Source organism: Peromyscus maniculatus, chromosome 7 (genome assembly GCF_049852395.1).
Source record: "Peromyscus maniculatus bairdii isolate BWxNUB_F1_BW_parent chromosome 7, HU_Pman_BW_mat_3.1, whole genome shotgun sequence".
In the NCBI taxonomy this organism is placed as follows: Eukaryota; Metazoa; Chordata; class Mammalia; order Rodentia; family Cricetidae; genus Peromyscus; species Peromyscus maniculatus.
Window position 1 is genome coordinate 34505196 of NC_134858.1, and position 23748 is coordinate 34528943.

General features: G+C 47.6%; 1 protein-coding gene and 1 long non-coding RNA gene across 6 annotated transcripts; one reads left to right on the forward strand and one right to left on the reverse strand.

The window, feature by feature from the left end:
- Positions 1-2963: 2963 nt before the first annotated feature.
- LOC143274226 (uncharacterized) lies at positions 2964-9847 on the reverse strand. The gene is made up of 3 exons (XR_013052695.1): positions 9354-9847; positions 8064-8583; positions 2964-4726 (listed from the first exon to the last, which is right to left on the reverse strand). It is a non-coding gene; the product is annotated as an uncharacterized LOC143274226 (long non-coding RNA).
- An 850-nt stretch (positions 9848-10697) lies between these two features.
- Robo4 (roundabout guidance receptor 4) lies at positions 10698-22661 on the forward strand. 5 transcript variants are annotated; one of them, XM_076576033.1, is made up of 18 exons: positions 10698-10855; positions 11187-11519; positions 11785-11942; positions 12140-12260; positions 12856-12983; positions 13062-13290; positions 13526-13638; positions 14323-14494; positions 14640-14825; positions 14922-14964; positions 16747-16883; positions 16979-17242; positions 19420-19527; positions 19601-19778; positions 19919-20155; positions 20283-20641; positions 21675-21884; positions 21995-22661. In XM_076576033.1, the coding sequence occupies exons 1-18, from the start codon at positions 10786-10788 to the stop codon at positions 22003-22005; spliced, it is 3057 nt and encodes a 1018-aa protein (XP_076432148.1). In that variant the 5' UTR covers positions 10698-10785; the 3' UTR covers positions 22006-22661. The 5 variants fall into 5 exon arrangements, with proteins under 5 accessions (XP_076432148.1, XP_006991239.1, XP_015864938.1 ...); XM_006991177.4 differs by having other exon boundaries at positions 19619-19778; XM_016009452.3 differs by having other exon boundaries at positions 19640-19778.
- Positions 22662-23748: the final 1087 nt, after the last annotated feature.

A 23748-nucleotide genomic window follows, 5' to 3' on the forward strand; every position in this document is an offset into this window, starting at 1 on the left:
GTCAGTGCTCTTAACTTCTGAGCCATCTCTCCAGCCCTGAGATTGGGTATTTGAAACGTCTTCCTGTTTCAGAACAGCTTGATCCTCCCTGCATACACTATATTTAGTTTATATTACCAGGAGAAATTCCCAGGGAACCAGAAACAAATACAATTTAAAAGTATGACAAAAACCAGAGAGAGTGCTTTACTACTAGTAAAATATAGAAATACCCTGCATATTTTGCATTAGAATTGTATGGGAAAACTGTGCTCAGCCCATTGGTGAGGTAGGAAGAGTTGAACTTGCGACTCTTAGATGAAGTTGATGTCCTAGAAAAGGGCTCCCTGCTGAGAGCACTCCTGACACTGGAAGAGGAAACTGCTCATCTCCTGAGGAGAAAAGCATTTAAATTTTCTGATTTAGAACCAGTCAAAGATGAGTTAACAGAATGTGGTGACACATTCAGGTAATCTTGGCACCTGGGATGCAAATGAGGGCTAGCCTAGGCTACACAGTGAAGCCCTATCTCAGGCAGCAGGAAGAATTAACAACAACAAAAGGGTCAATAAGTATACAAGGAAACAAATCACCGTGGATGAGAGTCAGACAATTTAAGATGCAATGGGTTTAAACCCTCAATGCCTCAAGATATTGGAATTGTCAGATGCAAAATAATGATGGGGTGCTTGAAGGAACAGAAGACAACAAGCAACAACTATAAAGACTGTAATAGCGATCAAACTGGAAAAGGAACAAAATGAACTTCTATAAATAAAAACGGGACTGGTGAGATGGCTAGCAGGTCAAGACACCTGACATCAAGGCTGACAAGCTGAGTTGGATCTCCTGAACATACATGGTGGAAGGAGGAACTGACTCCTACATTTAGCCCCCTGACCTCCACATGAATGCTGTGGCATGTGCACACACACGTTTGCATTCACATATAAACGAGCACACACACACACACCCCCCGAATAAATGTAATATATACAAAATGTATTGAAATAAAACTGTTAAGCGTGGCTCACACCTATAGTCCTACTATGCGGAAGATGAAGGAAGGAAGATCAGGAGTTCAAGATCAGCCTGGGTTACATGAGAACATGTCTCTAAATAAATAAATAAATAAATAAATAAATAAATAAATAAAGCAAAACAACAACACCAAAAGGTAATCAAAAAAGTTAAATGGCACATTAAATAAGTCTGAAGAGATGGATAGCTAATTTGAATATATGCCTGATACTACTCAGACAGAAAGACATGAAGATGAAAATATGAAAAAGAGATTAAGGGATATGCATATAGAATGAAAATGTGGCATATTTTATCTAGATGTCAATAGAGAGAATGGAAGGGAAACCATTATTCTTTTTAAAGATTTATTTTATTTTTCATTATATGTATGTGTGGATATGTGCATGCAAGTGCAGGTGCCCTTGGAGGCCAGAGGTGTCACATCCCCTGGAGTTGGCGATACAGGTGGCTGTGAGCTGCCTGACAAGTCCTGGGAACCCAGCTTGGGTCCTCTGCAAGTCTATTATGCAGTCTTAACTGCTGAGCCATCTCATCAGCTCCAGGAAGCATTATTTTTTCTTTTCAGAGACAGGGTCTCACTATGTTGACCTGGCTAACCTGAAACTCTCTGTGTAGACTAGGCTGGCCTCAAACTCAAAGAAATCTGCCTGCTTCTGCCTCCTGAGTGCTAAGATTAAATGCTTGGCGTACCACAGCCAATCTGGAAATCCATTATTTTAAAAGTCAGTGACTAGATATTTTTCTTTTTTCTTTTTTTTTTAATGTTTTCCTTTATTTTATGTATATGGATGTTTTGTCTGTTTGTGTATCTGTACACCACATGCATGCAATCCCCTTAGAGGCCGGAAGAGGGCATCTGATCTCCTGAATTGGAGATATAGATGGTTGTGAGCTGCTACATAGGTGTAAGGATTCGAACTCGGGTCCTCTAGAAGAGCAGCCAATGCTCTTGACCACTGAGCCATCTCTCCAACCCTAGATGTTTTCTAAAACTGGTAAATACACAAAAAGATTAACAAACAAGAAATAGAAAAAGATGACCACATGTGCATAATCAGTAGTAAAATAGAGTACGTCAAAGATAAAGTGAAACCTGAAAGGCAGAGAGAGAAAAATGAACCTCCGACAATTTTAGAAGACAGTAGTGGTGGAAATCATTAGGAAGTAGAGTAATCCCTTTCAAGAGGGCAGCAAAAACAACTACCAACTAAGAGTATTTTGCCTAGTAAAACAGACTTTCTTTCTTTTGTTTTGTTTTCTGAGACAGAGTTTCTCTGTGTAGCCTTGGCTGTCCTGGAACTTACTCTGTAGACCAGGCTGGCCTCAAACTCACAGAAACCCGTCTGGCTCTGCCTCTCAAGTGCTGGGATTAAAGGCGTGCGCCACCATCTGCAATAAAACAGACTTTCATATTTGAGAATAAAATAAAGATATCAAACAAAACAAGACCTGGGATTTTCCATGAACAGTAAAGGAACTTCTCACAGAAATGCAGAAAATGAATCCAAAAGAAAGGTTTGAGAAACAAGGACAAGGCAATAAATTAATTAATTAATAAATTAAGAAAATGTGAATAAAGCCTTATAAAATGATAGTGTTCAGTCTGTAGTCCCCAAAACCTTGAGAAGCACAAGACAGGAAAATTCTAGGGCTTAAGTTGAGACAATTTATCAGAATTAAACTATTTCAACACACTAGAAGGGAAGGAAGAAGTGGTTCAAATAGTAACTTCAGATTTTAGTAAGTATTCATGGAGAAGGAAAGAAAAACCACCGAAAGATCAGAAGTTCAGGGTCAAATTTCCAGCAGCTTGAACTGCATGAGAAACTATATCAAATTACACTTTTACTATATATATAGTATATATATATATATGTATATATATATATAGTATATCTACTATTATATAGTTCATGCTGTATACTTTCATTATATATTTTTATATATTACATATATATTTAATTCACCAATAAAGAAGAAAACATATTAAGGATATAAATACAAATTCAAACCATTCTTAAACTTCCAAGAAAAGTGAAAAAGAGGGTAAAGAAAATGTGTAGAAAGTAAAAAGTTAAATGATAGAGAAAAAAGCTAATTTGTAAATGACCAAAATTGTCCAGTTCAAGTACAGAGATATGTCAGATTGCATTTTTAAAAATCTTGCCATATGCCACTTAAATGAAATATATTGAAAACAATGGTTTGGAAGAGTTGAAAGTAACGTTACAGGAAAAGGCTTATCAAGCAAATGCTAAGCAAAAGGAAGCCAGGTAGCTGTTTACATAAAAGAAATGAACTATAGGCTGGGTATGGCGGCACACACCTGTCATCCTAGCTATTCCTGTGCTGGGCAGGAAGGTCAAAAGGTCAAGGTCTATCTGAACTACATTGTGAATGCAAAGCCAGTCCGGGCAACTGAGCAAGACATTGTCTCAAAATAAGTTAAAAAGGGCGAGGAGGGGGTCTAGGGTAACTCAGTGGTAGAGCACCCGTCTAGCAAGGCAAGGCCCTGGGTTCAATTCTCCAGTGCTGCAAATAAGAATACAATAAAAACAAAGAAGAAGGCTAGAAAGGTGCATGACTTATTGCACAGCCTCGCTTCTTGCTTGCCTGAGACAGCCTTAGCTACGCCTGTCACTACTAGCATGCCTTTCTTACTGATCCAGTTTTCATCGCCGAAACAAAGCACCTGGAGCAGGTAAACCTTAAAACGAAAAGAGATTTATTTGGTTCACAATTCTAGAGGTTCAAAGAGATGTTATTGACTGACGACAATCACGAGAACATTTGTGGGAGCAAGAGATTGTCACTGAACAGGAAGCCACAGAGTAATTCAGGGGTCAGGCTCAGGCTTTTATGATAATTCGCTCTTAGGAGAACTCTAGATCATCATTCCCATGGAAAAGCATCACCTTTCATAGATATCACCAGCCTCACTAACAGATTAATGGAGGCAAATCATCTCAATACATTGCAAAATAAATATCTGTAAAATTTGATGTTTATTCTTGATTAAAAGTTTTTGGTGAAGTAGAAAAGAAAGAAATTAGAGGAAACTTTTAAAGTCATCAGATAAATAACATCTACAAACAAAAAATCCCAATACTTCACATTATTAACAGTTATATATCAGAAATAATCCTTTTAAAAATAAAGAAGTAAATACGGATGCTTATAGTCATGCTAATATCCAATATTGTACTGATAAAGCAAGCAAACTAACAATAAAGGTTGAAAACAAAAACAAAATTGTCACTTTATTTAAATCAGACAATTTTTCTCTGTAGCAAACATAACCATCCACCCCACAACTAAGTGACTCAAAACAATAGCAGTTTTATTTGCCTGTAGTTCCTCGTATTAACAGTTAGGGCTGGACTCAAAGAGGCAGTTCACTGGCTCGGGCTTCCTGGGGTCATTTACACGATTGTGTCATCCAACAGCTTACACTGGAGCTGGGTGACTGGGTCGCTTCACATGTCTAGTGACAAATGCCCAAGCAGGTTTGGGACTCCTGAGATATGAGAGTTCATCTTTGTTCTCTGTGGCCACACCGAGCTAGTAGTCCCAAAGTCATGGGTTGCCAGACAAATGCAAAATTTGCAAGGCTTCTTAATTAAGGCTTGGTCCTCCTGGAAATTCTAAAGGCACTGTTTTTGCTGTATTCTGTTGGTCAAAGCAAATCACAAAGCCAGCCCATCTGCAAGGAGTTGAGAAAGTGGTTTATTTTCTTTAAAAAATAAAGTAAAATAAACCAGGCAGTAGTGGCACATGCTTTTAATGCCAACACTCAGGAGGCAGAGACAGGCAGATCCCTGAGTTCAAGGCCAGCCTAGTCTACAGAGTGAGTTCCAGGACAGCCAGCACTACACAGAGAAACCCTGCCTCAAAAACCAAAAATAAAACAAAATTGTTATCTATTGTTATTGATGGTGGGTGTGTATGTGTATATGTACGTTTTGTGTGTGTGTGTCTGTGTGTGTGTGTGCAAAAGCAAGTACACACACTTGGGGTCAGTTCTCTCCTCCCACCATGGGCTCAGGGAATCAAACTCAGGTAGTCAGGCTTGAGGGACAAGTGCTTTTAACTGGCTCCATTTTGCTGGCTCCAGTTTCCTTCTTGATGAGAGGAAGCAGACACTACAAAGGAACAAGAGTAAGGCATGATGGGGATCACTGCAGCTCCTTTTGCAAATAATCTGCAGTACAAGGACTAACACATTAGCTAAATTACAACTAATGTGTAAGATTTACAGGGAGCAAATCATAAAACTTGAAATAAGCCTATTCATAAATAAGAAGACTATGTTGTAGAATATTAGTTTTTTTTATATGTTCAATCTACTTGAATAAAAATTTCCACAAGATTTTTCAAGGAATTTGACAAACAAAAATAGCAGAGACACTTCTTCGTGAAGTGAGGGAAGTAGGGTGAAACCTCAAAGCCCGCCCCCAATGACACACCTCCTCCAACAAGCCCACACCTCCTAGTCCATCCCAAACAGTTCTACCAACTGAGAGCCAAGTATTCAAACATATGAGCCTATGGAGGTCATTCTCATTCAAACTACCACACAGGGTACGGTCGTGGGTCTTCTGATAATCCCAGCACTTGGGAGGCTGATAACTGGAGGATGGTGAGTTCAACTCCAGCCTGGATGACACAATAAGACCCTTGTAAATAACTAAATAAATAAAATTTAAACTCACCAGTTGTTCTGAGCATTCAGTGTTTAAGGACAACAATAACAACAAACTTATTTTGAGACAAAAATATGAGTATTACCTAAGGTTGAATACATCCCAAGGCCCTGACATTCTTCTCCTGGGAAGAAGGTGCTCTAGGGAAACTTATTTTACTATTTTATTGTGGAGTTTTTTGTTGTTCTATTTTGAGACAATCTCATGGAATCCAGGCTATTCTCAAACTTGCTATGTAGCCAAGGATGGCATTGAACTCCTGATCCTCCTGCCTCCTCTGTCAAGTTTTGGGGTTCTGAATGTGTACCACCTCCATTCAGCTTGCTCAAGAGTAACCATTAAACCGTTAAGGTCAGACTGGGAGTCTATCTTCGTGCATTTTGTGTAACCGAATACCTAAGACTGAGTAATTTATAAAGATCACAGACTTATTTTTTTTTTCACAATTTTGAAGACTGGAAAAGCCAAGATTAAAGCTCCTACAATTGTTAAAGTCTTCCTTGCTCCGGGATCCCAGGCTTTGGGTAGGATTTATTCAAATGAAAATTTGAGGTGGTTGTGCTCGGCAGTTTTTGTGTAAATTTGACACAAGCTAGGGTTACCTGGAAGAGGGTGCCTTAATTAAGAAGATACCTCCTTAATGTCTGCTGCAGGATCAGGTGGTGGTGGTATATGCCTTTAATCCCATCACTTGAAAGACAGAGGCAGGAGGATCTCTGTGAGTTCGTGGTTAGCCTGGTCTACAAATTGAGTTCCAGGACAACTAGGAGTACACAGAGAAACCCTGTCTCGGGATGGGGGGAGATTGGCTGTAGGCAAGCCTTTAGGGTGTTCTTTATTAGTATTTAATGAGGGAAGGCCCAGTCCTTTATAGGTGCTACCACACCTGGACTGGGTTCTATAAGAAAGCAGAATGAACAAGCCATGAGGAGCAAGCCAGTAAGCAGCACCTCTCCATGGCCTCTGTGTCAGCTCCTGCCTCCAGGTTCCTGCCCTGATTGAGTTTCTGTCCTGACTTCTTTGGATGATGAACAGTGCTGTGGAAGTGTAAGCCAAATAAACCCTTTCCTCCCCAAGTGTTTCATCGCAGCAATAGAGACCCTGACTGAGGCAGTATACTGTGCTGTTCATAACAGAAGACGAAAGGAAACTGTTTGACTAAGCACCACATTGTGAAGAAATAACCAGGTACTCTTCTGGAAAGAAAGTATTATAGAATGTCCTGTCTTCCTAATTGCACCCAATTCAGCATCCTTGTTTCCTTGGGCCCTCTTCAGAAATGTCCCTCTTATGACCCAAGCCCTCTTATTAAGGCACCACATAACAGAATGAACATAAAGTTTATATCTATAGAAGACATCAGCCTTTGAACCTCCAGGCAGGCAATGTTTGGTGTAGGTGTAACCCATAATTACTTGAAAAAAAAATAGAGGTGATGTGGAGTTGAGAGAATAGGTGTGTTGTAGCCTGTAAGATTACTTAGAGAGTGGGTACAGGCATCTTGCACCAAGCCTGACAGCCTAGGACCTGTATGGTAGAGAGAAGCAACTCCTACATGGTGTTCTCTCATCTCCACCTGCTTTCACATTGTTGCTCACACTCACACGCACACATGGAGACACACAGACACACATACACACACTACATTCAAGTAAGGAGATTTCTAAGAGAGTGTTTGTATGTACATACAGATGTGATTTCAGGCCTTGGGAATAGAACAAAGAACTAAGAGATAAGTTGAGCCAGCAAAGTGACATCAGCACACTACTCCTAGCCAGCAAAGAAGAAGTCATCATTGTGTCCTGGCTTGACTCAGTTTCTCTCCAGCCATTGGCCGCTTGGGACAAAGATTAAAAAACTTAGAGAGATTGAGAGCAACCTGACTTGAGCAAAAGGAAAAAAAGAGGGGCTGGAGAGATGACTCAGTAGTTCAAGCATTGACTGCTCTCTCAGACGACCAGGGTTCAATTCCCAGCACCCACATGTTGGCTCACAACTATCTGTAACTCAGTCCCAGGGAATCCAGTACCTTCTGAGGGCACTGCAGGTGAAGCCCAGGAATACCCATACACATAATATAGAAATAAATACTTTTTTTTGCTTTAAAGGAAAGAAGACTTTAGACCCCAGTGTATGTAGGGTTGGCTGTGCTGCTCAGGAAGAGAACTGTGCTGTACTTGTACCCAGGACATTTAAGGGTCAATTAATTAATGGTTTTTAAAACATACTTAAGTTTCCTGGGTACAACATAGCCCTCCAGATGTTTTATAAGTGAGGAAATGGCCTGAGAGAGGTTATCCAACTTACTTTAGGTTGCTTGTTCAGTAGAATACTTACCTGTATCTGGCTTCAAATGCCACCTGTTTGTCCTTTGACCCTGACAGCTTGGAGAGGGGTCCCCAGCCACACATGCATAAAACACTACAAAGAAGCAAAGAGCCAGCTGTAAAGTGGAATTGGCTCTGAAGGGCCACTCAGAAGGATGCTTGGTCCTTTTCCTCTCTTCCCTCTTTCAAACAGCCAGGAACAAGTCACTCACCAAACACTAGCACCAGAGGTGACGGAAGGTGCAATTTAAGCTGATCACTGAGCTTGCACGTCACCAGACCCCTAAAGCAGCAAACTTCCTAAAATAGAAACAGGAGTTGGCTCCCACGCATCCACACCATCCCATGACTCATGTGGTAGGCTCTTCCTTAGTTTGTGGAAATGAGACAATTGGAGTGCTGGTGGGCCAGGTTGCTGGAAGTGAACATGCATCTCCGAGTTCCCCTGGATGCGTTCAGGATCCTAATGTCCCGCAGGAATGGCTCGCAGTCAGTTCCCTCTGACCCCCTTCGGTTTTCAACAGACGGCGCTTCAGCATATTGAGGAGAGAAGAGACCGTTTCAAAAGCAACTCTAAGCATGGGGGACTATAGGACTATATGTCTATAGGTAGAGGCCACGCCTCAACTGCCGTAGACTCTGGTTCTCTCCCTGTGTTCCCTGTCTCCGCATCTATTCTACTCAACTGGGCCCAGGCCTGGGGACAAATCTGAGCGCCTTTGAGACTGACCTTTTTTTTTTTTTGAGGAAAATATATACGATCTTTCTGGATTATAGAAACTAAAATAAAATCAAGTTGACATTGGGACATGAGCAGAGAACTTGGTTAGTTCAAGTAGCAGCAAAAGAGACTGAAAAGGGACAGTTGCCGACAGCGTTCTTGTGGAGCTCAGCCACTCTTGGCCCCTGCGTGTACCTGGGAAATCCCGGGTTAGCTATGGGGTCATTGAACCTGCCGGCCACACCCTTTCCTGTCCTGTCTTTGGCTGACTTCAGCCATATAAATGTCCCTTTCATCAGTCTGACTTTCTCCCTATGGACCCTCCACAGAGAAGTCAGACTTGGTGAACACCCTCAGTGCTTCCATTTTTTTGCTTTACTTTGTTGGTTTTATTATTATTGTTGTTGTTGTTTTGTTTTGTTTTCAGACAGGGTCCAGCCTGGACTGGACTCAAATTCATGCCCCTCAGTGTGCTGGGATTGCAGCCCTGTACCACCACACCCTCTGTGCCTCTATTCCTGAAATCTCCTGTTCTTGCTGATCTCAGTTCCCATCCATCTAGCTCAGTCACTCTGTTACCTCCACTCCATCCATTCTGCAGCCCACGGAACCACTCAGTTTGTTGAGACGGTAGCGTTTTCTTTTACTGATTCGGTCTTAATCTGTCTTGGTCTGTCTCAGGAGAGAGAAGAGAATCAGAGAAGGCGCCTTCTGAAACTTTGTCAGTTGTCAGAGCTCGAGACCGACCCTGAAGCTCAGTAGGGAGGGGGAGGAAGGGAGAAGGGTCAGCTGGCTCAGGGGCCTCCAGAGAAGCTGGCCAGAACAATTGAGAACAAAGGCTGGACGCTCTTCCGCTGAGACCCAGAGCTTGGCCTTGGCCTTCTGTGCACAGCTCTAGGAAATGGCTGAGATTCCAGATTTGGAAGGAAGAGACTGGTAAACAGGAGCTGGGCTGAGAAGAGAGCAGACTCTCTGGGTTTTAGGGAGGGGCCAATGTAGTCAGCTGGTTGTCGCAAAGCTTGTTTGCTTATGTAGACATAGGAGACAGGGGTCAGGCCAGGCCAGACCCTGAGAAGGCTTCATTCCAACCATCTTCCCAAGGTCTGAAACTCATCCTCACTGATGATGCTTCAAATAGCTTCAGGGGTGGGATGTGCATAAAAATGAGCCAAAAAAAAAAAAAAAGTCACTCATGTGTCAAGCACTGTCTGTGTTAAGTAGTTTTACGTCTCATCTCATTCCATTTTTACTCTGGATCTCAAGGGGGGATTGATTATTAATATTTCCATTATACAGAGAAGGAAACTCACTGTGATGATGAAGGAATCTGCCCAAGACTCCACAGACCCAGTTTTCAAGTCTGTTAGGGAAAAAATGTGAACACCATCCATGGATTTTCACAGCTTGTTCTCAAGGTTCTGGGTCATTCCTCTGTTCTAGCCTCTGAGGCTCAGTCTATCTGTTCCTAGGGAATGGACCAAGGATACACACTGCTCCTCTTCCTCTTTGATTTCTTGGCCTGCCACCCCTTTGGACTCTATCTTCAGCTCCTCACTCCTGTGTCAGGCTCCACCTCTGGGTCCCTATCTCCCTCTGTTAGGTGTCTGTCTAATGGGAAAGGATAGAGACCAAGATTTAAGCATAAGCTTCAAATAGATAGAGCTGTCAGGTTGGAGAATTAAGGATGTGGTCAGTGGGAGGATTTCATTTAAGAAACCCTAACTTAGACATGAGGTAACCCTTAGGGCTGAAGTTAAGTGTCCAGGGTTACAGCTGAAGTGTAGAGGTTAGAGAGTTTCTCACCTCTGGTCTCCTCCCAGTTCTCTAAGGCACCGAGGGAGGGCCGGTCAGGAAGCATCCGTTTCCTCAAAGCTGCTTCCCTACTGGGACAGAGTCTCAGTCACAAACAACTACCCCCACCCCACCCCTCCCCTCCTTCCCTTACCGCTATGAGCTCAGAGCGTCGACGGGGACAAAGTGTGTGGGACAGAGAAAGCAGCTGAGAGAAGCCATGGGCTCCGGAGGAGCGGGTCTCCTGGAGACTCGGTGGCCTCTGCCTCTGCTGCTTCTACTCATCATGGGTGAGTGGGGCCCTCTTTTTCCTAGCTCATGCTTCTGGATTCATGGCTGGATCCATGGCCTGGATCCAAGCCAGCAGGACAAAAAGGGATCTCTGGTGTCTTTACTTCTCATTAGTAGTGGGAGTACCAGAGACCATGATGGTGGTGGTGGTGGTGGGGTATGGCTGTGTGTCAGAGAGACAGAAAGGGCTATGTAGACCCTGGCCTGTGCACACTGGTCCTCTCCTCTTCTAGCTAGCTATTTGGAAATAGATATTTGGTAATATAAGCCAACTGGCAAACTCCTACACAAGACATGAAGGGGTGCAGAGAGTCTCTCTTTCACTCCTAGGAGGCAAGGCTCTGGATTCTCCCCCGCAGATCCTAGTTCACCCCGAGGACCAGCTACTTCAGGGCTCCGGCCCAGCCAGGATGAGCTGCAAAGCGTCAGGCCAACCACCTCCCACTATCCGCTGGCTGCTGAACGGGCAGCCCCTCAGCATGGCGACCCCAGACCTACATTACCTTCTGCCTGATGGGACCCTCCTGCTACGTCGGCCCCCTGTCCAGGGACGGCCCCAAGATGACCAAAACATCCTCTCAGCAGTCCTGGGCGTCTACACATGTGAGGCCAGCAACCGGCTGGGCACAGCAGTGAGCCGGGGTGCTAGGCTGTCTGTGGCTGGTGAGGCTTGGGAGGGTAGGCCCAGGGTAAAGTAAAGCTACGTCGAGATGCTTGTGTCCAGGAAATATGAGGGGCTATCTGCAAAGGGAGGCCTGGGCTGGGGGTCTTGGGAGGGAGAGCTAGGTTAAGTTGGACATAGAAGGCCAAGGAAATGGGTACAGCAGGATGGGGTAAGCATGCTAGGAGATGCCAAGGAAGGACTAGGGGGGCGGGGCGGGGGGGGGGGGTAGACATGCTTCCTGTTGACCTGATGTCCTCCTAACAGTCCTCCAGGAGGACTTCCGGATCCAGCCTCGGGACACAGTGGTCGTGGTGGGTGAGAAGTTGGTTCTTGAGTGTGGGCCACCCTGGGGCTACCCAAAGCCTTCAGTCTCATGGTGGAAAGATGGGAAACCGCTGGTCCTCCAGCCAAGGAGGCACACAGTAAGTGGAGCCCCCTTCCCCAGAACTTTTTCCCACCTACTTCATCATGTCCTGGGCACACCAAGCAACTGACATGCTCTCCAGTGGCATGTCCCCTGGCAGGTCTGAGGACCAGAGGGCAAAAAGACCTCAAGTTGCCCTCCAGCCTCTAAGCTTCTTCTCCTATTGAAGACGTCACAGAGTGTCTGTACTGACAGGTGTCCGGGGATTCCCTGATGGTGGCAAGAGCAGAGAAGAATGACACAGGGACCTATATGTGTATGGCCACCAACAACGCGGGGCAACGGGAGAGCCGAGCAGCCAGGGTGTCCGTCCGGGGTAAGAACAGGAGTCAGCTAAAATCCAACGTAAGGTCTCAGAAGATAACTCAGTGGGTAGAGCGCTTGCTTCATATACGTGGGGACTTGAGTTCAGATCTCTAGCACCCACAGAAAAGCTGAGCATGGCAGCGCGTGTCTATAATCCCAGGACTGGGGTGGAGTGGGAACAGGTAGGGTCCAGAAGCCAGCCAGCCAGTCTAGTCTACACAGTGAGCTCCAGGTTCAGTGAGAGAACTTGTCTCAAAAATCAATCATTCAATCAATCAATCAATCAATCAATCAATCAATCAAGGTAGAAAGCAATAATAAGGACTTTATTGTCAACTTTTGACTTCCATATGCATACTAAAACCCACATGCACACATATGAGCTTAAACCCACACACAGTATCTAAAGTAAGGGACTCCAGTTAGTATGGTGGCCAGGTATGGGGTTCGGGTATACAGGGCTCAGTCTGGGATTGGTGAGGCTTCCCTGTGTGAGGCTAGAATGGACACAGGAGTACTCAAGGCCTGAAAACTCTGGCAGACAAGTTTGTCCATGATGAAGGTATGTTTCCCTCCCCCATTGCACCCCTGTGTTCCCCCCACAGAGTCACGGGACCACAAGGAATATCTGGAACTTCTGGCTGTTCGTATTCAGCTGGAAAACGTGACCCTGCTGAACCCAGAACCCGTGAAAGGCCCCAAGCCTGGACCGGCTGTGTGGCTCAGCTGGAAGGTGAGGCAGAGGACCCAGGATGTGAGAGGGATGTCGTGAACTCCCCAAGCCCTGACCCTGACTCCAACTTCTCCCCAGGTGAGCGGCCCTGCGGCACCTGCTGAGTCATACACGGCCTTGTTCAGGGCCCAGAGGGACCCCGGGGGCCAGGGGTCTCCATGGACAGAGGTGCTGCTGGGTGGCTTGCAGAGCGCAAAGCTTGGGGGCCTCCGCTGGGGCCAAGACTACGAATTCAAAGTGAGACCGTCCTCCGGCCGGGCTCGAGGCCCGGACAGCAATGTGCTGCTCCTGAGGCTGCCGGAACAAGGTCAGTGACGGGTCCTGATTGACGTGCGTGTATGGGAGGGGGGATTCCTCATCTAACCTGGTCCAGTCTGGACGTGCTGGGGGAGAGGAGGGAGACTCTTCTTCTGCATGTTGAAGCAAACAGCGGTAAGAAGTGTCTTTCCTTGTGAGACGCTGACTCTCCATCCCCCGGTGCCTCTCGGTCCTCTCAGAGTCCTCTTCTTGAGCATTTCTAACGGTCTCTTCCTTTTCTCCAGTGCCCAGCGCCCCACCTCAAGAAGTGACCCTAAAACCTGGCAACAGCAGTGTCCTTGTGAGCTGGGCTCCACCACCCACTGAAAACCATAATGGTGTCATCCGAGGCTACCAGGTAGTCCCTACAAAAATGATACTACAAAACACCATCTGAGCCAAAAAGTGGAGGGATTTTGCTTTTGTTGAGCACATGTACAAGGGCCTGCTCAGTCGTCCAGACCTCGCCCAGCATTGTACAGGCTACTGTTCATCTCATCCCACCAACAGTCTTAGGTTATCATCTCCAATTTATACATGGAAAGCCAGATTATGGTCACAGATGGAAGAAACAGAACAGAAATCAAACTGTTAGGTTGATTCGATCAAATCAAAACTCAGGCTGGGTCAGACCTAGGTCTTTAAGACAGGACTGCTCAAAATGTGGGTGCTGGACTGGCAAGAGGCGAATCACCTGGGAACTCGTTAGGAAAGCAGACTCTCAGGTCCTTTCCCAGGTCTCCTGAATCAGAAAGTGAAAACTGAGCTTGGTGCCTCAATTTTAGCAAGCCTCTAGGTGACCCGAAAGCACCGTGAACCACTGGTCCTGGGTGTGTTTTAGCAGATTACCTTTGCTCCTTTGTCGTCTAGAGAGAAGTCTCTCACTTGGTAGAGGAGGGGGCCATAGGGATTGTGGTATTGTTTTGCTGGGCAGCCCTCAGGAAGATGTCAGGCTTAGGAGGACCGCATGGCCATCTGCAGATGAAGGGCTCTTCTGCTGGGACGTGCTAGGGGCAGCTGCTCACCTTTGCTTGTGCCCCAGGTATGGAACCTGGGCAATAATACCTCATTCCCCGCGGCCAACTGGACTGTCGTGGGTGAACAGACCCAGCTGGAGATCTCCACACGAGTCCCAGGCTCCTACTGTGTGCAAGTGGCTGCCGTCACTGGTGCTGGGGCAGGAGAGCCCAGTAGCCCTGTCTGCCTCCTTTTAGGTGAGAGAAAGGTCCTGTCCATATCCTTCAGCCGCCATGTCATCCTCCTGTCTCCCGGTTCCTGTTACACCTCCAGCTCCCTGTCTTGTCTGTCGGTCCCCCATTGTCCGACTTGTCCTCTCTCTGAGCTCCACATCCCATACAGAGCAGGCCATGGAGCAGTCGGCCCAAGACCCCAGTAAACATGCTTCCTGGACCCTGGGTCAGCTGAGGGCCACCTTGAGACGGCCAGAAGTCATTGCCAGTGGTGCTGTCCTGCTCTGGCTGCTGCTACTGGGCATTGCTGTGTGTATCTACAGACGACGCAAAGCTGGGGTGCACCTGGGCCCAGGTAAGTCTCCCTGGGTCCAGCCAGAATACCACAGGGGCTTCAATCTCTAGGAAGATGGTGGGCTCTTCACTTATCTGTTCCCCCACTTTCTTCCAGGTCTGTACAGATACACCAGTGAGGATGCCATTTTAAAACACAGGTGAGAGCCAAAGGGGAGTCCTTAGGAAGGGCAAAGAGGTCAGAGTGAGTGGAATCTCAGCATAGAACTGAGTGGAGTTTTAGTCTACCCTCCTGCCACACAGTTTAGGGTCCTAGCACCGGAAACCCTCCTGGACTCTGTGTGGCAATGAATCTCTTCCACTGTAGCCCCCTGACAGCCGAGCAACCTGAATCATAAAACCTGAATGTTTTTGCCATCTATATGTTGTTCTTGCCACCTACTCTCTCTACTCCTGTTGTTAAGTGACTAGCAGCTGGCAGGAGACCAGCACTAGTGTCTTGATTCCCCTGTGTTCCCAATATTTACCTGATAGCGTTCTGTGTATTGCCCGCCTCTTGAGCCATCCATCTGTCTTGCACATGCGGCACACTTCCAGCAGGGGGCGATCAGCCCTCAGGTCAGATTCTTTCTCATTGTGCCAAACCAGGGCCAAACAAACAATAGGCACCTCTGCTCCAACTGCTTAATTACCAGAGCTAGCCTGTAGTCACGAGACAAAATTCCAAGAAAACAAAACCAAACAAAAAACAATTCTCCCTCCCCCTTCCCCCCACCATTGGCTGAGTTTTACACTAGAAAAACGTTTCTTCTCTTTGTCAACTTCATTAGTCTTTACGCTCTGGGTCTGAATTATTTGAGAAGCGTTTATTGAGTACCTACTGTGTACTGGATATATTGGGCCCACGGGCTGCCCGTTTCCTTTCAACAAGATTCTAGGCTGCCTGGCATCATGTCCTGAGTTTTTCCTTGCTCTCTGGCTTCTCTCTTCTAGCTACCTCCTGCCTCCTGAACTTTGCTCGGTTTCCCTGGGATCCCTTCCTTTGTCCTCATGGGGAATTCTATAGAGATCAGTCCATCCATTTTTTTTTTATAGTCTCCACCCACCAGGAACTTGCAGACAGGCAGGGACAGGCAGGGACAGGCAGGGGAGCAATCTGGAGCTGGATATGCAGTATGACCCAGGTTCAGGGACGGAGCTAGAGAAACAGAAGGAAGAGGAGCCCACATGTACCCTGTGGAGAAGAGTATGCAGTGGGAGAAATCGCTGGCTATATTCACAGGGAAATGCAAACGTTGTTCTGGCTGCGACACCTGGTATCAGAACAAAGGATAAGGTTTGAAAGCTGGAAGCCAGGCCAAGGAAGATGCCTTGGGAGGCATCTGAACTCTATCTCGGTAAATAGGGAGCGACTGAAGGCTCTAGCAGAGAAGTAGTGTTCTCAAATTGCTGCTCTTGAAGGAGAATTCAGACAGCTGGAGGCCAGCAGTGACCACAGCAAACTTCTATTCTGCCAGCAGAGTGACTCAGGATTTCCTCAGCTCAGTTCGCAGCATCAGCCCTATACGCAGGCTCTCTTTGTCACCATTTAACAGCCGAGGACACGGTGTGGCTCAGAGAGACCAATAGATTCAGTTCTTGGGTTGCACAACTAAACTATGGCAGGTAGGGATTTTCAAGCCATGTTCACCTGGCTCCATTTTGTTCTGTTCATCTCCATATCCATAACTGTTTTTCCCCTAATACCCCCTCCCCAGGTCTGGACAGTTTCCCTGATCCCAAGATAGAAAGATATGCTGAGTTCAGGGGCACCGGGTCAGGGGTCCTCTAGGTCTACAAAATGGAGAAAAACAGCTGTAGGGGTGAAGCAAACATTTCTACTCCTGCTGCTGCCCTCTGAGCTGGACCTCTTAACTAATTTGGTTCCTGTTCTTCCCTGCCTTGCTCCGCCGCCGCTGCCGCCGCCACCACCACCACCCCAGGATGGACCACAGTGACTCCCCATGGCTGGCAGACACCTGGCGTTCCACCTCTGGCTCTCGAGACCTGAGCAGCAGCAGCAGCCTCAGTAGTCGGCTGGGAGTGGACCCTCGGGACCCACTAGACGGCAGGCGCTCCTGTGACTATGCCTCCCGCGAAGGGACCGCTGGGATGGAAAGGGGAGATGGAGTACAATGTGCTCACCATAACTCCTCTTGTCGTTTTTTATGACAGTGATCTCCTGGGACCCCCGGAGCCCTGGTGTGCCCCTGCTTCCAGACACCAGCACTTTTTATGGCTCCCTCATCGCAGAGCAGGCCTCCAGCCCTCCAGTCCGGCCAAGCCCCCGGACACCAGCTGCTAGGCGTCTTCCATCCAAGTTGGCCGGAACCTCCAGCCCCTGGGCCAGCTCAGACAGTCTCTGCAGCCGCAGGGGACTCTATTCCCCACGCATGTCTCTGGCCCCTGCAGAGGTCTGGAAAGCCAAAAAGAAGCAAGGTAAAGGTGGAGAGAAAAGCCATGTTCTGGGGCAGATGGGGGTGGGATTGGAAGTGGTAATGCGGTCCGCTGACCTTAAACAACTTGAGTATGGACTGAGCACCACTCCCAAGCTCATATTATCTCCTAGTGGACGCAGACCGCTATCTGTGCTCACCACAGCTTTTTCTCTACAGTAGTGAGCCTGGGCTCTGCAGTCAAGGGGACTTAGAGAACATTTAACAAACATGCCAACTGCATGCAATTTAACTGCGTACTAGGCATGGTGGATACAAGGAACATTGGGCACACCTTTTTCCGTCTTATGAACCCCATCTGTGTTGACCAACAAACAAGTATAGCTGGAGCCTGGCCTCAGGCAACCACTGCTGAAAAAAACCTCAGGTTTTCCGGATCTCGCGCCCCACACGTCATGCACTGGTCGGCTTGGACCCTGCCTCTCACTTCGCTTTTTAGAGAGAAGCATGGCTATCCACAGGTTCTATACTCACAAAATCAACCATCCAAGGGTGAAAACTGTTCCTCCTAGGGATGCTGGGCCCAGTCCCCTGTAATATGAGGGATGCCTGTAATGCTTTTGGGAAAGATTTATCTCTTTACTTCCAGCTGCCTGTTTTGACATTCTAGGAGACAATTATGATCGCCATTTCTCAAACAACTACTATTCGATAACTGATTACTTACATTTGTTATCATGTTTGATCCTTGAGGAGGACGTTGTTTCTCTAAACTTACAGAGAGGAAAAGATTGATGGAATGATTGGGTGACTTGCTCAAAATTCCCAAACAAGCTGCAGAGCTCAGCTTTGAAGCTGTCTCCAAAGGCTGCTGAGTTCCCTGGGAATCATTCAGGAAGGTCCAGGCTCTGGGAACTGTGTTCCCAGACGCTGCCCTGCAGAGCCTGGCACTGCACTCTGCCTGCCATCGCTATGGACTTTCTGAACTGCTTAGAGAGACCTGGCAGATGTTTTTACAGTCAGTTGTTTTTAAACAGATAAAATCCAACTTTAGTAAAAAGACAGGGTGGATTAAGAGTAATTAAGAGCTTGTTCAATATGGACAGTTTTATGTGACTGTAAATATTAATAAGCTGGCATTCTTTCCCATTTTGCTTGGGGCTATTGTATTATCAATCTTGAGTGGTAATGAAATGCCAGCTAAAAAGAATTGGAATAAGTCTCATTTAGGAGTCATAAACTCAGTGGTAAAGCTGTCAGTTGGCATGCACTGGGCCCTGGAATCAGTCCTCAAAACCAACCAAGCAACCAACCAACCAACCAACCAAACAAACAAACAAAACTGTGTTTGTGCAGAGAGGCACAATGACTTGGAATGTATGATCTCTCTGGGAAAGTTAACAGTTTTAGAAAAAGATGAGTTATTTTCTACAGCCATTTATTTCTTTCTTCTCTTCCTCTCCCCGGCCCCCACTTCCTTCCTTCCTCCCCTTTGATGCTGAAGCTTGAACCAAGGGCTTTGCACATGCTAAGCACATGCCTACAGTTGAGCCACACCCTCATTTTTACTTAGGAAGCTTTCCATTCTGCCACAGGGCTTCCTAGCCTGAGGTTTTCACTTGGCTTTGTTTCACCACACACACACACACACACACACACACACACACACACACACACACACACACACACACACACACCGTCTTCCCCGCTCCCCAGTGAAGCGACAGTGAAGCATCTCAGGACGAGGCGATGTGAGAAATGAGCATTGTTAGCAGATTCTAAGAGGAGGACTATTTGTCTCCACAGAGCAGAAACTGATGAGGAGAGGAGCAATGTGGGGGAATAGAGACCAGGAAAACTGGCATGCACACAGTCCAAGAAAAGAAAGTTGGTTCTGGAAGCATCTGTCTGGAGCAGGAGCTTTACAGTCTGTTTTTATTGAATTCTCAACATCATTCTTTGAAGTGGTTGTTTACAAATGAACTTGATATTCAGAAAGCTTGATGCGTGGCCCTGAGGTCACACAGTTAAACCACTCAGTGCCCTTTCCAGTTTATCAGGCTGGAGAAAGATGGGGGCAGAGACGAGTAGTTGTCTCCCTCTTTTATCTAGATCCGAGGTCCGAAGGTCTGGGTGAATGCGAAGGCTAAAGGCAGGGCCTGTGACAGGGGCCTGAAAAGCCTCCGCCCATTGTTCCTAACAGCTGTCTTTCCCTTGTAGAGCTGCACCAAGCCAACAGCTCCCCACTGCTCCGCAGCAGCCACCCCATGGAAATCTGGGCCTGGGAGTTGGGAAGCAGAGCCTCCAAGAACCTTTCCCAGAGCCCAGGTGAGAGAGGCTCCCTAAGGGGCAATAAACTGGGGTCTGAGCAGGTTGGGATTTGGAATTCATGAGATTTTAGAGATTCTTTTGTTCTCAGGCCCCAAGTCTTGTTCCCCAGGAGAAGCCCCCGGAGGTGTGGTAGCCTGGCATGTCCTGGGACCACAGCTTCAACGCAACTCGAATGAGCTAGCCACTCGTCCACTCCCTCCAACACCCCTGTCTCTTTGTGGAACCCCCAGTCGTGATCCACAGACCCAGTAAGAGGGCGCGGGTCAGGAAATAGAGTTGGGACACTGAGGGTGTGGGGAGTGTGGCTGGGGGATGAGACCAAAGCTAAGAGATGTGGACCTGAAGGATGACCTTAACTAATCTGCCATCTCTCTCGCCCCCTAACCAGGTGTGTGGAGAAGCCCCAAGCTCCCTCCTCGGACCCACGAACAGCATCCCCTCTCTCCATCCTAAGGCCTTCCAGGCCTGCCAGCCCCCAGGCCTCTTTCCTCTCCTGTCCTAGCCCAGCTTCCAGCAACCTGTCCAGCTCCTCACTGTCATCCTTAGAGGAGGATCAGGACAGTGTTCTCACCCCCGAGGAGGTGGCCCTGTGCCTGGAGCTCAGTGAAGGGGAGGAGACACCCAGGTGAGTATCCTGGGAGAGCTGGCACAATCCCGCTAAGCATCCTGGGGGGCACACAAACCTGCCTCAATTGCCGTGCCCCTGCTACTGAGGCCTAACCCGTGTACTGTCTCCCATTTTTGCCTTTTAGGAACAGTGTATCTCCTATGCCAAGAGCTCCTTCACCTCCAACCACCTATGGCTATATCAGTATCCCAACATCCTCAGGACTGGCAGACATGGGCAGAGCTGGTGGGGGCGTGGGGTCCGAGGTTGGGAACTTACTGTGCCCACCTCAGCCCTGCCCCACCCCTACCCCCAGCGAGGGCTCCCTGGCCAACGGTTGGGGCTCAGCTTCTGAGGACAACGCCCCCAGCGCCAGGGCCAGCCTGGTCAGCTCCTCCGATGGCTCCTTCCTCGCGGATGCTCACTTTGCCCGTGCCCTGGCAGTGGCCGTGGATAGCTTTGGTTTTGGTCTGGAGCCCAGGGAAGCTGACTGCGTCTTCACTGGTATGTGGGGCCACCTGCCTCCCTTAGAGTGGAAACAGCTCCCTGTCTCCCTAACGAAGAGTCAAGGCCTCCTGGTCATCATTACCCTCGATGTCTTTTAAACAATCAGTGTTATTGAGGTGTGGCAGCACATGCATGATATCTCAGCATTTGGGAAACCGAAACAGGAAAATTATGAACTCCAGGCCAGCCTGAGCTGCATAGTAAGATTTTATCTCAAAGAAGAAGGAAGGTAGTTTTTACTGATAAGTCCTAGGTACTGGAAGAAGTGCTTCATGTGCATTATTAAGAAGTCCAGGAGGAATATTCTTTACCTCTCTTTTCCAAATCAGGAAACACTAGGTCAAACAGATGTTCTAACTTGCTCAAGATCCCCCATAGATCAAGGACAAATGGTCCAACTCTGAAGCCTGAAGGAATCCAGCCCAACCCCCCACCTCCAGGACCATGCTATTCCCCAGATGTGGGTCTCAGGAAGAGCTGCTCCAGCCAGTCTTCTCTCAACTGGCATTTCATATGCCTCCTTGCTCGTGCTATGCTTCCAAGCCTCATGGCTGCCTGTTTGTGGCTGAGGCTGAGAACACCTGGGCTCAGTCTCTCTCCGTGTCATCAGGAGGTGATTTTACACACACACACACACACACACACACACACACACACACACACACACACACACGAGATATCTTACCCTTACTCTACCTTTGGGCCTCAAGAAAAACAATGAGGCTTATAGGACACATCAGGACAAACCTTGTCCAGGTCAGAAGTGCCCATCACACAGGGAAGAGGCCACCCAAGGCTAATAAAGGAAGAGTGCAGAGAGCCAGAGCTGGTATGGGAGAAAACATGGCAAACTGCTCTGTAGAGAAACACATATGTCAGGCCCGGGGCTGCAGCCACTGGAACTGATAGACGGAGAGGCCAGGTTACATTTAGGGGTGGTGATGCATGTGTACCCTAAACCAGTCCTAAGCTTTCTGCCTTAGATTGGGTCCCTAGGAGCTAAAGGTTGACCATCTGCCTTCCTCCGCAGACGCTTCCTCCCCTCCCTCCCCTCGGGACGATCTCTCCCTGACCCGAAGTTTCTCTCTGCCTCTGTGGGAGTGGAGGCCAGACTGGCTGGAGGATGCTGAGGTCAGCCACACCCAGAGGCTGGGGAGGGGGCTGCCTCCCTGGCCTCCTGACTTTAGGGTCTCTTCCCATCGAAGTCAGCTCAGTGGTGCTGTGCCCAAGGCTGGTGGTGGTAAGTATTTGGCTGGCTGCCTGACACGTGGCCTTGATCAACAAGCTCGGGAGAAGAGCCCAAAGGTAGCCTGGGATCTAGTCGTAATTCTGTTCCCCTTCAACTTGCAGATTCCTCCTGAATTGTCCCTGAGATGGCCAGAAGAGCATCTACACCACTCTCTTGTCTGTCCCCAGGCCTTCCCACAGATGTAGGTCTGGGCTTACGCTTCTCTGTAGCAGAGGTCCATTATCACTGGGCTTCTGGAGAGTTCTGTTGCTGGGATTGTTAAAACAAAAGGAAGTAAACCAAACTAGGTTTATTCCCTATGATCTAGGGAAACTTGGATTCCCACTGAAAGCAAGACAGCATCTTCATGACATCAAACTCTCTCCTCACAACCAGGGCTTTTGGCCTAAGTAAGCCTAGCTCCTCATCTCCTACCCATGTGGATTATGGGAAGAAGGGAAGCTAACAGTGTCTTCATGGAGGACAGAAGTGGCTGTTGAAAAGGGCTGTGGTGGTGATACTTAGAGTAGCCCTCTGGTCTCTAGCTGGACTCCTCCTCCCTTAGAAACCAGTTCAGCCCTCTCCCCAGCCACACCATGCAAGGAAAATGAAGGAGGAAGGTCATGGATGCGGTAGGTCCTATCTGGTGTCACGGTCAACACTTCAAAGTTGAGTTAATGGAGGAGGCCGAAGAAAAGAAGCAGGAGAACTAGGAACCAAAGCACTCTCCTCATGCCATGGTCACTGTGAGCTTCAGGAACTTGATCCTATAAAACTGTAAAGACTTGAGTTCTATGATGTCATTCCTTGGGTGCTATTTTGGGAAGGGTACCTGTAGAGATGTAAAAGTTACCTGGCTAGAGAGAGGATGAAGCATTCATTGCTACTCAGGGAGTGTTCTCATTTCTGGTCTTAAATCAGAGGGGACTGAGGTATATCCAGCAAGTTTAAGCAGAATGTAGCTAGAGAAGAGTGGGGTTGTCTAAGGGTCTGTGGATCTCGGGGAGCCAACTCCTGTTTGCTGCGGTCCCAGCCCTGCTCCCTAAAGTCCGGTTCCAGGTGGTGTCTTAAAAATAGACAAGCAGCTAACTTCCACAAAAGGTAGGATTTATCACCTGGGATACTTGGCTAGTGAACACCGTTCAGACAAAACAACAGGACAGAGATGGCCATCGGACGACTTCTGAGTCCTGAACCATTGAAAGCCACGAGAGGGCAGGCTACCAGCATCTCCCATACATGGTGGGAAAGGTCGTGGACAGAACTCACAACTCAGGGCTGTGCTGTAGAGCATCATCAGGGCCAAAGAAGATAACTCTGTGTGTGTGGAGGGAGGGCATGATTCAGAAGCAGGCTCAGTGCTGCTAATTCCCTGACCCCAGCAATTCTGCCTGGAAACCACTCAGTTAGGAAGCCAAGCAGGTGTGACCAGGGTGATTGATTCCTGAGCTAGGCTCGGCAAATCAGCCTGACTGGTCGGCAGGATCTTGAAAAGAGCAGTGAGTATTCCCGATACACGTCCATTCCATTTTTGCTGTTTTAAATTTTTTTTTCCTTAGCTTTCTGGCAAAATTCCTCTTGAAAGCACCCCAACTCTGTTGGCCAGACTGGAGAGAAAGGGAATTTGCACACATAATATTCAGGTCAAAGTGGAGGGCAAGGCCGTGGCTTTCAAGGTCCAAGCTATCTAGAGCACAGAGGATGGAGCAGGCAAGAAGCAAGGGGGACTTCAAGCAGTGACCACGTGTGCCAGCTGCGGGGGGAGAGTGACAGCAGCTGTGACATAGTCTATGACCAGCTCTACATGCAGTGGAGTCCAGAGGTTCCCTTCGCAGACACCGTCTGTGAAGGAGCCTGGGGCCGGGCGGAAGCACGC

What these genes read in the sequence shown, in the direction of transcription:
- Robo4 (XM_076576033.1), top strand. Translation starts at nt 10,786, where the DNA reads ATGGGCTCCGGAGGAGCGGGTCTCCTGGAGACTCGGTGGCCTCTGCCT. An exon ending in GAAAGCCAAAAAGAAGCAAG is followed by an intron (nt 17,243 to 19,419) that starts GTAAAGGTGGAG and finishes TTTCCCTTGTAG; the next exon opens with AGCTGCACCAAGCCAACAGC. An exon ending in GAAGGGGAGGAGACACCCAG is followed by an intron (nt 20,156 to 20,282) that starts GTGAGTATCCTG and finishes TTTGCCTTTTAG; the next exon opens with GAACAGTGTATCTCCTATGC.